The 13,017-nt window shown below is 47.7% G+C and overlaps 1 protein-coding gene across 1 annotated transcript in view; it reads left to right on the top strand.

Moving 5' to 3' along the window:
• Positions 1–4,155, top strand: part of LOC147678625 (CD5 antigen-like) — a 362,152-nt gene extending 357,997 nt beyond the window's left edge. Inside the window, exon 6 of the mRNA XM_086946076.1 lies at positions 3,545–4,155. Within this exon, the coding sequence (XP_086802202.1) occupies positions 3,545–4,041 (497 nt within the window). The 3' untranslated portion in view covers positions 4,042–4,155. The remainder of the gene's footprint in view (positions 1–3,544) is intronic.
• Positions 4,156–13,017: the final 8,862 nt, after the last annotated feature.

Below are 13,017 nucleotides of genomic sequence, written 5' to 3'. Positions count from 1 at the left end.
GTGCCCACCAGGGGCACTGGACTCGGGCTATGTTTTAAGACCAGGCTAATTTTTTATGTTTTAAGACAAGGTTAATATCCCCGCCATGGTCTTTTATTTACTCTGTTCCCCAAAGAAGACTCCTCCAAGGAAGACAGCCAAAAATTCTGCCTGTTGTTTGAGCCTTCCTGTGCACAGCTGTGCAAAGCATCTTTAGGAAAGAGGTGATCCGTGGTCCTGATGGGGCTCAATTTTTGAGGTTGACGGAAGGCACCTGGGGGCTGAGTAGGAGCCAGCATGAAATATTATTTACAGCGCTTAATGTTGCACTTTTTGCCACCAATAGGCGCTGTACATAACAGGTGTTACTATCACCCGTTTGCATGATGGTTGGGGTATCGACCTCGGAAGGATGAAACGGGGAGTTCGCCTTTCCTTGATTCTAACTGCTACAGGTTAATCAGAGAGCGAGTAAAGAGATCACATATTGTACACAAGATACACACCTGAAGTAAAGAGGTTTAACGCAGCCCGTTTGTAGTATGGGAAAATCAACTGGAAACCAAAGTAGAGAGATAAAACTTTGACGGGAGTTTTAGAAACACGTTTCTGAAGCAGACGGTTCTGTGTATGTATGCAGGAGAGAGATGCGTTAATGTAATTTAGCACATTGAACCCGCACAGACATTATGGTAATGCAGGTGTTTTTTGGCAGACATTGGTGTAGGGCCACGCTGTAACAAAGGCTGGGTGGAGGGTTCCAAATGCCAACCTTCCTTGGGGGGGATGTTTTGTGTGCCTTAGGTCACCCCTTGGTGATCCGGGTTCAGAGAGTGCGGCCTGGCTTTGTGCGTGCTGGCCGGGGTGTCGCGTAAATGGCGGCAGGTGCTGGTGGGCTGCCATGGTTGGCTGACCTCCTGAGTCACTGCCAGCCCATTGGCCACACGGAGAGCCATTTATTTCCTCACAAGTGACAGATGTGCTTGGTGCACGCCAGGCCTGCTAGTTGTGACACGCCCCCCGCAGGGGGCAGGGGGCATGGAGGGGCGAATGCCTCTCTTTGTTGAGGTCTTGAAACCGTCCCTCTGCGTGAAAGAGATCGCCACGCTGTGCCCCTGTGCCACCCTCCAAAGTAACCTGGATGGCATGTGCCATTTATGGAGCATGACAGGGGACCACCATGGCAAAAGACGCAGCTGCCATCAGCAAGTGGTCTTTAAAAACGCATTACATATTTTTTCTGGAATTTAATTAAATAGTGGCAGGATTAGCAAACTGTTTCGATGAGTGAGTCGTTAAAGCTTTGGCCCATATTTACTAAGGTACAAACAGGTCTCCTACATACAAGGTCCCTACAAAAATACAGTAAATGCTAAACCAGCTTCGGCTTAAGTGCACTTTGTAAAACGACTACTATACCCAAGCTCTGTCACACAGTGTGACCTTTAGCACACAACCTTCTTTTTGAACCCAAAGCTACTCTTTTTGTTTCTGAAGGAGGGATTTAATTAAGCTATTTGTATTCCAATAAAACACATTTTAATACATTTATAGTACAGATCCAGTAAAAAAAGGTAGCATTCTTCATATATTTGATTAGGCAGGAACACACCCAAAAAGTTCACACTAGTAGTTTAAACTCACTATTTCTAATCATGCATCTTTACTGCTGTTCATCTGTAAAGCTGTAATCATACATATTTTTTGTATTTTGCTGCTTTCTAGCCGAGACTATATTATACATAGGGGCCCATACGTGCTCTTGAATATACATTGCGCCACCTGGCAGCTCTGCGACACGAGCTCAGAGGATACTGCCACTACAGTAGCTCGGAGTGTAGTCTGTAAACAGAAAGGTGGGAATAAAGCAAGTGTCAATTGCAGAATAATTGGTACCACTTGGTACCACTGCACCAGCCACACTACTTCCCTACTGACCGTTCTCCACTTCAGCCCCGTCTAAATTACAATTCCTGCTTGTGACCCTTTTGCCTGCTTGTGCTTGTTTTCCTGACCCTGTTGCCTGCTTGTGCCTCCGTGTGCCCCTGTTGCCTGCTTGTGCCTCCGTGTGCCCCTGTCGCCTGTTTGTGCCTCAGTTTTCGTGCCCCTGTTGCCTGCTTGTGCGCCCCTGTTGCCTGCTTGTGCCTCCGTGTGCCCCTGTTGCCTGCTTGTGCCTCCGTGTGCCCCTGTCGCCTGCTTGTGCCTCAGTTTTCGTGCCCCTGTTGCCTGCTTGTGCGCCCCTGTTGCCTGCTTGTGCCTCCGTGTGCCCCTGTTGCCTGCTTGTGCCTCCGTGTGCCCTTGTTGCCTGCTTGTGCCCCTGTTGCCTGCTTGTGCCCCTGTTGCCTGCTTGTGCCTCCGTGTGCCCCTGTTGCCTGCTTGTGCCTCAGTGTGCCCCTGTTGCCTGCTTGTGCGTCCGTGTGCCCCTGTTGCCTGCTTGTGCCTCAGTGTGCCCCTGTTGCCTGCTTGTGCCATGTGGGTGTGTGTGGAGGGCTCTGTGTGGCTGTGTGTGTGGGGAGGTTTGTGTGGCTGTGTGTGTGGGGAGCTTTGTGTGGCTGTGTGTGTGGGGAGCTTTGTGTGGCTGTGTGTGTGGGGAGCTTTGTGCGGCTGTGTGTGTGGGGAGCTTTGTGCGGCTGTGTGTGTGGGGAGCTTTGTGTGGCTGTGTGTGTGGGGGGGGCTCTGTGTGTCATTTGCGAGAGATAAAGCTAGTGGCATTGTAAATGACAATGCCATTTATTTATGTTAAAAAATACATAAATAAAAATAATGTCAAGAGCAATGCCAATAGCTCTAACTTTAACAAAGGCGAAACCATTGCATTGTAAATGCTTGTTCTATGTGTGGTGCACATAGAAAGAGGAAAAGGCCTGTTGTGATTGTTTTTGCACAGAAAGACTTCCCTTTCTGCACAAAAAAACAATCATCTCCTAAACGCAGGCACCCTTACACCACAGTGCAAAGCTGCCTACGTTGATGCACGGCAGCCCATTGTGCGCCGAGGCAGAGCAAAAGGACAGGAATTGGCCGTATCTAATAGGAGTTACAGATACGTCAGCGTTCCTGACATATCTGTAGGCGCAGTAATGATCCATTGCTGGAGTGTGTTGCAAAAGTGATGCAGCAATGGGTCATTATACCTGGGCAAGCCTCATGTTAAATGCACCTGCATCAGTCTTACACCTGCTTTATGATGCAAGTGGTGTGCTAGAATTGGCATAGTGAAATCTGGTAGACTTCACTGCGCCACTACTACAAGCCATTTTTGTGGGGGGAAAATTTTGTGGGGCCCACCCGGCCTACATTATATCTGATGCAGGTATAATGTAGTGCAGGGTTTTACAAAGTGATACATCAACCTAGATGTGTCACTTTCTAAATAAGGTGCAGTGTGGGGTGTATTTTGCAGTGGTGCAGGACCAGAAAAAGTGGCTCAACTGAAGCGTAAAGGGCTCATGAATAATCCCCTTAGTATTTAATATATTTTTCTCTGCCAGAATATTCTATGCATTCTTGGAAAGTGTTGACAAGTTGGGTGAGTGGCCTCATGGTATTTCCTGTGTCTCCGCAGCCCCCCTGTCGGTGGATCCGAAAACTGCAGACTGGTCCCTCTCCATCGGAAGTGACGGGAAGGAAGTTCGCAACACTGGCGTTGTAACGAACGGCTGTGTCTGGGGGTCAACAGGGGTCCTCTCTGGGAAGTGGTACTGGGTGGTGACCATAGAATATGAAAAGTTTTACGATATGAGTGGCTTGTATAGCCAGTGGATGCTGGGGGTAGCCAGCACATCCGTAAAAAGACATAGGGATGTCCCGCTCCCCAAAGACGGCTTGTGGCTCCTCAGCCAAGATGTGACAAAGTACTATGTTACCGATGAGACGGACAGAGAGCATTGGTTTATAGGCGTGATTAGCAAACTGGGGATCTTTGTGGACTACGAGGAGGGACTGGTGTCTTTCTACAACGCTGCAAGCCAACGGCACCTCTACACCTTCACCGCCACTTTTGAAGAGAAAATATATCCTTTTATATGCCTTGGGTACAAAAGACGCGTTTCTCTGCAGTAATAACACAAAGGCTCAAAACGGATGTTTGATAAACTCTTCTCTTTTTTCATGATGTTTTGAAAACACTAAAATGTCAAAATACATAAAGCTGCATAAAAGGGGAATTCTATTCAATAAAAAGCAAAACAGCTTAATCTAAAAGCAAGCTAAACAAATGTGTATTTGAATGTTTCTGAAACCAAGAGTCACCTCATTTGAACAAGAACGTCTCACTGAGAGTGAAAGATGAAAGTGGAAGCCGGGGGGGGGGGGGGGGGGGGGGGGTGGTCAGAGGCTGTCACAACTCGAGTAAACTCGAACCCATTTGAAATATTCACCTTCGGCGCTCGTGACCAGCAACAGTGACCTAGCGTGCCATAGGAAGTCGGTGCAGCCGCAGTTGGATGTGTTCTTGGGGGGCACTGTTTTTAGGGCGAGCCTGAGCCAGCGATGCTCTGGCGATGATCCGTTGTAGTACAGAATGGGAGATGTTAGAAATGGGGTCACCAATTCTACGGGGGGTAGCATGGAGCAGTGGCGGCTGGTGACATTTGAAAGTGGTGAGGCGTAAGCACTGCACTGTGGCGAGCGAGCGCAGAGAGTGAGGCCGAACCACCTATGGGGGGTCGGGGGGTTCTCCCACGAGAACATTTTGAAAAAAGTGGGCAAATGGTGCATTCTCAAGCACAATGATTTGAGAAAGAGGTGGCTTGGCGAATACATCTCTGGGAGTAGCCACACAAGTCTCTTTGCACTTGCACAGATACATCTCTCTCCCTGCATTCATATGGGCACAGTCACCCTGCACTCATAGACCCATTACTCACCTTTCCCTGACACATCACTAAGACAGCATTCACCCATTCACATCACTCACCCTGGCCTAACACAGGCACTCTGCTCACCCTGCACTCACACAGACATCACTAACCCTGGGCTCACACAGGCACACTGCTCACCCTGCACTCACACAGACATCACTCACCCTGGACTCACACAGGCACACTGCTCAACCTGCACTCACACAGACATCACTCACCCTGGACTCACACAGGCACACTGCTCACCCTGCACTCACACAGACATCACTCACCCTGGACTCACACAGGCACACTGCTCACCCAGCACTCACACAGACATCACTCACCCTGGACTCACATAGGCACACTGCTCACCCTGCACTCACACAGACATCACTCACCCTGGACTCACACAGGCACACTGCTCACCCTGCACTCTCACAGACATCACTCACCCAGGCTAATTCTAAAATGTGGGAACTCATTTTAGAGATGTTTATAAATAGTCACAAATTAGCATTTTCGTTTTCCCCTATGGACTTTGTACAATTTCTGTGGAAAAATATGCCATGTGGCGGAGACTCAAAGCACTGGAATGTCGAATTTGCTGCCTTGTACTGTCAAGCCACCTGCTAGTCGAGTGGTGTTTCATTAAACTCATGTGTAAGTAAGAATACATTATTAGTATGCTTAAATTGAGATTAGGCTGCATTTAAATAAACTGATGCGATAATGCGGTGTCCCACAAAGCAAGTAAAAGATTCGTAATTGAGCAGTTATGCTGCGACTTGGATGGATGGTGACACTTCACAAAATTATAAAAAACCAAAGCTTAATCTATAAAACTTCGACACAGGCACAGCAGTACTATAATTATTAAGTAAGTAAGTACAAGCTTTATTCGAGATTATTTCTCATAAAAGCACAGCGTAAAATTGAACATTACAGAATAAAAATATAACATTTACAGGTATAAATACATAAAGGCATTCTGTGCAGCTCATACAATATTGACATAAAAAAAAATTACATTTGACAAAATAGTTTAAGTTTTTAGACAGTTAAAATAAAAGGAAAACCTGATTAACTGATCCCCCCCAGAAATCGTCGCCTGATTGCCCAGGCCCACCCCAAGTATTTAGCTACCCCAATAACTATCGATTCCTGAGTTGTTGTACACAAAATTCTTAAAGCCACTGCACTGTCACGTGTCCCCAGGTTTTTGCATATAGGCGTAAGCCATACTCTCCTGGGTGATGAGTAGGCTTTACATGCAAATAAAAAATGGCCTACACTCTCCACAGCTGTTTCACATACTGGGCATAACCTATTGGTCGACCTCTGCCAGCCTGCAGTTAGTTTTTTTAAGGGGATAGAACCGGATCTTAGTTGGAAGACTAGCTTCCTATCCATAGGTACCGTAATGGTATCCCAATAATTTTCTAGGATAGGACAAATTTTTGTCTCCAGGAAGCGACCCGCCATAGAGTCAGACCTAACATCTTTCAGCAGATTTCCACCCACCCAATCCCAATATTGTGATTTGAGGTCCTCTTTGCTTGGGAAGGCCTCTTCCACTGGGTTATTCCAAAGATTGGAAAACCCCAGGTTAATTAACATGGCCCTTAGATTTTTAAGCCATTTTATCTTGTGGAAGATGTCTTCCTTAATTATCTAAAGGAAACCCTCTGCATATTGTCTGATCTCTGGAGTTGTCCAAAGACGTCTCCAGTAGAGAACAGGGCGCAATCGTGCTCTGTCGCTAATTGGGCGTCTACCCAACTCCAGGAAAAGCGGTATTAGAGGGGTGCTCTGTGGTAGGCCTGTAATCCCTCTGAGGAACTTGTTCTCAGATGTCTGTAGGGCCGCAAGATTGTCCCAAGCCCATAACTCCGCACCATATAAGGTGGCACCTAAGACCTTTGCATCATACACTATAAGTGCGGGTTTAATCGGTTTTGTCTTGGATTTGCGGTGTTCTCCCCTCAAAGCACCTGAAAGCTGTTGATGTTTTATGGCCACTTTTTCCAAATGATGCGACCAGCCAGCACCCTCTGCTATCTGTACCCCTAAATATGTGAACTCCTTAACAGTATCTAACTTGCTATTATTTAGGGTTACCTTGGGATAGATTCTACGGCGTGGGGTAAAGGCCATTAATTTCGTTTTCCCCACGTTTACTTCTAGACCGTGCTCTGTGCAAAAAATATCAAAAATATTTAATGCACGTTGCAGCCCTGCAGGGGTTTTTGACAAGATCAGGGTATCGTCAGCGAACATCAGGATCGGGACCCTGACGTCCGCTAACGAAGGAGCGTCTACGCTTGCTTCCATCATTCGCTTGACAATCCCATTAATAAATAATGAGAAGAGTAAGGGAGCCATGGAGCAGCCTTGTCGGACACCCCTTTCCACGGGGAAGTCCGGAGTTGATTCGCCATTCCCACCCCACTGAACTCTTGCGAAATTGGATTCATGCAGACGCATAATTAGTGTGAGCAGGTCAACAGGAATTCCCATCTTTTGCAAGACCAACCATAGCTTAAACCTGGGGACTAGATCAAATGCCGCCCGCAGGTCGACAAACGCGACATACAGGCAGCCTCTTCCTAGTAGAACCGTCTTCCACCGCAGTATGGTAAAGCGGAAAACCTGGTCAATGGTGCTGGTTGCTCGCCTGAATCCAGCTTGATATGGAGAAAGGGCGTTGTTGTCATCGACCCAGTCCATAAGCTGGTTTGCAACCATTCTCCCCACTACTTTTTGCATAGTTGCTATTAGGCTTATAGGTCTATAGTTGGCAGGGAGTGAACGATCTCCCTTCTTGTGAATGGGAATAATAATTGCACCTTTCCAAAGGTCGGGGACCACCCCCCCCTTGGCTAGGGCGTTTGCTACTAAAAAGATATACCTCACCCATCTCGTCATATCATACTTGAAGATATCCGGGGGTATCCCATCTAATCCTGGTGCTCTCCCACATTTCACGGAACTAATCGCGATTTCTACTTCTTTGAGGGAGAACAAATTGTTAATAGCATAGACTGGCGTTATGCCCTCACCTACCCCGGGGTGCATGATTTCGGCATATTGTGGTCTGTAGTACTCGACCCAGGCATCTTCAGCTACATTATTGTCAGGCTTTGCCGGGCCACCTCCTCTACCCCACTTAATAATTTTCCAAAAGGCCCTGGAGTCCTTATTACTAGAAGCCTCTTTTAGCTCGGCCCAGTGGTCTTCGTCCCATTTCCTTTTGGCTTGAAAAATGGCGAATTTGTACTATTTCCTTGTCTTTTTAATTGCAGCACTGTCCCTGTTCCTAATAGCTTGTCCCAATTCCAATCGTGCGGATCTACATTGACGATTGAACCACCTTCCAACATCCTGGGTTTTCCTCCCTTTCTTACTCTTAGTCAAAAAACATGGTTTAAGGAGGGAAAATAACTTGTTATGGATATCAGTGATATCCCTAGCCCCAGGAACTATCGGATCTGCCGCCTCCATTGCGGAAATTGCGCTATCCACCTCATGGTTGATATAGGTCATAGTTTCCTCGTTAGCCAATACCCTTGGCCATTTTAGCCTACGTTCGTCATTGCTCATGACTGGAATCTGATCATTCCTTAGGTGCAAGTTTCCCACTCCGACATTCCACCACCTATGGGTCACACAAAGGGGGTTATGATCACTTTCTACTCTAGGGTTAACGGCCATATCAATAACCCCATGCCACAGCTGGAGACTACATATTATATAATCAATTCTGCTCCTGCTGTTACCGTTGTCAAAGGTGCAACTACCCTCCTTGTCCCCTGGGGTTATCCCGTTCAGTGCTCTTAGACCATGTTCCATACAAATAGCATTTAGTAATAGGATGTCTTTTGTCCACCGTGGGACGGGGTTTAAACATAAAGATGGTACTCCCCAAAGGTTGTCCTCATCCTTCCCTAAGGGATCATTTGTGCAGTCTAAAGGTTCGAAAGTCCTGTTAAAATCCCCGGCTATTATTACCCTACTATCTTGGGACTTGGTCTCTAAGGAGGCAGACAGGAGCTCTAGGGTGGAAGAATTGGTTATATTACTGCCTCTTACATAAACGTTGTACAAATCCATTGACAAACCCTTATCTGTGGAGATTCTTAGCAGTTGTAAATCGCTAGTTCCCAAGTCCAACATTTTGATAGTAATATCCAAGTCCTGTTTTATCCATACAGTAAGGCCTCCCATAGGCCGACCCCTTCCACCTTTGGATGCTGGTATGTAAAAGTTTAGATAACCACAACAAAAGAGGGGGTCACAGGCCCAGGTTTCTTGGAAACAACAAACATCAAACCCACTGATATATTCCACCCAAGATTGGGAGTCTAACTTACTACCCAACCCTGCAACATTCCAGGAAAGAAGCGTACCAAAGCTAGGCTCAGTCCCATCAGGATTGTTAGTGTTGAAGCAAACTTGGGAAGTCATTGGACTTTCGATGTTATTAGTGACATTCGCAGGATCTTCAATGGTGTCAACTACCATGTTTGCTGTTGATAAGGGTAATTTCATAGCACTAGCATTTATATTTTCCATCCCAGTTCCTCCCTCTGCAACAAAACCCCCCTTCTCTGTGTAACCGACAGTTAAGATTGTAACAGCAGTACCAACATAATCTTCACAGGCCCCCTTGAACTCATTGATATTCCCTCCATCACTATTACTCAGCTCTCTGGTGATTTGTCAACATCCCCATCCCGGGTCCTGCCATCCAACATGAGGATTATAATTTGTACATGTAGTATAGTTGTGAACAAACAGTGTAGCTGGTGTGGGAGTGATTGACCATGGTACAGTGGGGGGATTTAGGGGTTCATTAAGCAGGCTAGTCAGTACACTGGTTGGGCGGGGGTAAAAAAAGGTAAGATCTACAATTCCAATGCCTCCCTTGTTTGTACCCCATCCCTGCCTAGTTATCCATCCCGCCACCCTTGGGTCTTGGAAATTGACCACAATACAGTCCCCACCCAGGCTTTTCGGTGTATACCCTATCCAGTCTATTCTCCTTACCCCTATGATTAACCCATCGATGTCTCCTGGGAGGGGTCGATTCTCCCTTAACCAGTGCATGATCTTATTTTTAAGCATCTGGAAGGTTTCTCTCTGTCCTATAGGTAACGGTGGAACATTTATAAGGACTGCTACATAGGGGAAGGAATCCGGAGTAAGATTCACTGGGGGTTTTCTGTGTGGTGGCTTTGTCAAGGGAGGTGGGATCGATTTGGAAACTGTAGGAACAGGGCGGGGTGCAGGTTTGTTCAACACCAACTGGTTATTAGTTGGTTGGGTTGGTACTAAAACTTTACCCGCTGGAGGACATGCATTAGCCCCTTTCCCGACCACAGGATTGTTTGGGACTATCTGCTTGTTGGTTACTTGTGTAGGTACTGGAGCTTTACCCGCTGGGGGACATACAGTAGCCCCTAGACCAGCAACAGGAGATGGAATTTGTGACTGGAGTACCATAGACTGAGCTGGGTTTGTAGTGTTAGGCTGATGTTGAACAGGGCCTGAGTGTACCAAATCTTTAGGTTTGGGAGTTGTGTTGACAGTGGTGTTACTTGACTTGGATAGTAATGGGGGGTTGGTTTGAGGCCTTCTTCCCTTGTCTTGGGTAACGAGGTTAATATTGCCCTGGTGCTTTGTACTTACATCCACCCTAGCATTAGCTTTAATCAAAGATTTTGTGGAGTAAAAGTTATCTAACGTTGCCTGCTCAAAGTGGTTTAACCTATCAGAAAGCTTGGCAATTCTATCCTCTATCGGGGTAAGTATTAATCTAAGTAACTTTTCTAGCTCAGGGAGCAGATTTACAAGTGATAACAACTTATAGTTAGTTGGTGAGGCAGTCTCTGGACAAATATCTCTTCAGAGTCTAGGCTATCCAAAGGAGCAACTTTTGAGTTCGAAACACTTTCTATGCTATGGTTTGCATCTATAACAGCCTCTCTAGTAATTACAGTTTTGTGTAGCTTCCTATGCTTTTGAGGGGGTTTGGCCACAATTTTACATTTTCTCAGTAGGGCAGTTCTTTTCCTTTTGGACCCATGCTTGGGTTGAGCCAGGATAGCCTGGGCGCCAGAGTCAGGGAGCAATGTAGGGTGAATATGACTCCCACTGGATTTGTTTGATTCTGTAACAATTTCCTTATTTGTTACTTCTGTCTGTCCTTCAGATTGTTCATTGGCAACAGGAAGATTTACAGAAGATAATGGTGTTACCAGGGCGGGATACGTTAGAGTTAGGTGCTTGTCCGTAGAGTTTTTAAGTAATTCAATTGATAGTCTGCGCTCTGCGCGCCTCTCGGCCAAGGATAACTCTTTGTCAATTAATGAAGATGAACGGTTGAAAAAGAATTTATCCAAAGGGCCAATTGCCAGTGGACCAGTGTCGACCGGTGGAGTAGTCGTGCGGGCGCTGACAGTACTTGTTGAGGCAGACATTGCCCTACTTCCCACCAACAGTATATCAGATATCACGTACTGTAGAAGGAACTGTGGAGCACTTTTCAGGGGGATGGCCCAGCCCGGCCTCCTTCGGCCCCTGACGGCCACAGACGGTCCCGCCCTTGTCCCGGGATTCTCCCGGCGCCCTCCCGCGCGCTCCCGCGCAGCGGGAAATGAACCTTCTTAATAAGTCGATCCAAAGGGCTAGCGGGTGGGCGGGCCGGCAGGGAGAGCAGCCCAGCTGGTCCTAGGGCGCGCAGGGACTCCTGGTCCTCGGAGTCCCTGCGAGTGCTCGCAGCCCTGCCGGTCTAGGATGTGCCCCTTTGACAGCTCAGCTTATACTCGGAGCCGCGCTGCGGGACCCGCGAAGCTGGTCCGGCGAGGCGTGGGCTTCGACGAGTACGGCAGCAACTGGCTCCCTACGCCAGTAAACAGGGTCCTTGTGATTTAGGCAGCGTGACAACAGGAAACAACAGGAAATTATGAAAACATATAATAATCATGTTGTACTTCCCTCTAGGGTTACGGGTTGCTGTAAATCTCCCACTAAAGAGAATCGGGGGGGGGGGGGGGGGGGACAAAACGAATGAAAGAGTAATTTCCCCCCATTTCATATAGGATGCTACTACCTCTTCTCTCTAAATAATCATTGCGTGCTCACGCACCTTGAACACGTTTTCCCCACTCTAGTCACAACATTTATATATATTGAGAGATGTTCCTAAGTGAAAGTAAGTGTGAGGGAGGGATGTAATTAGTAAATGCTCACTCACAGTGTCCGGCTTTGATGTCCCCAGTTTCTTCAGCCCGTCCAAAGGCAGCAGGTCGGCTGATTCATTGTCATTGTGCTTGAACTAACTGCTGCACCAACTTCTTTATCCTCCTCTGAATGCCGACTGTCAGCACACAACCTGCTTTGCGTGTGCTGAGACTGCTGTCTCGATGGGAGACACGACTTGTCTGCAGGTGCGCTGAGTGTGCAGACAGCGCCGTGCCTCACTGAGTTGTAAAGGAGATGTCAGCTCGCGAGCCATGTGCAAAGAGCACAATCTTCCTGGGAGTCATGGGAGGCGTGGGCGGTGTCCTGGCTGTGCAGGATTACTGCGCCTCACGAGGTGAGGCTGAGGGAGCTGTCAGACCGTGAGCCCGTGTGCCGAGTTTGCAGATTCACTGAAGACATGAAACGTGTCCACCGGTGAGGTAGGTGTACTGTCACTGCTGTGCCTCACAGAGGTATTAAGGAACTGTCAGCCTGTGAGCAAGGTGTACCGTCAGTCAGTGCTACGCCTCACAGAGGTATGAAGGAGCTTCTAGGCCCTGAGCTAGGTGTACTGACTGCGCTGTGCCTCCGAGTGTGGTAGGTGTACCAACAGGTGTAGCTGTGCCTCAAAGAAAGGTGTGAAGGAGCTGTGCACTGAACATGCTGAGCCACAGAGTGATGTAGGTGTGCCTCACAGAGTGAACTAGATGTATTGACAGTGCTGCTCCTCTCACAGAGGTACCCAAGGAACTGTCAGTCTGTGAGCTCAGCTAGGTGTACTGACTGTGCTGTTCCTCACAGAGAGGTATGGTGGAGTTGTGTACTGACCGGTCAGAGCCTCACAGAGTGATGTAGGTGTGCCGACAGCGCTGTCGCTGTGCCTCTCAGAGGTACGAACGAGTTGCCAGCCTCTGCGCAGTGTGGGCACGCGCGCTGCAGAGCAGCTCGTTAG

Source organism: Lissotriton vulgaris, chromosome 12 (genome assembly GCF_964263255.1).
Source record: "Lissotriton vulgaris chromosome 12, aLisVul1.2, whole genome shotgun sequence".
Taxonomy (NCBI): domain Eukaryota; kingdom Metazoa; phylum Chordata; class Amphibia; order Caudata; family Salamandridae; genus Lissotriton; species Lissotriton vulgaris.
The sequence above is the reverse complement of the archived record's forward strand: the minus strand, read 5'-3'. Positions and strand labels throughout refer to the sequence as shown.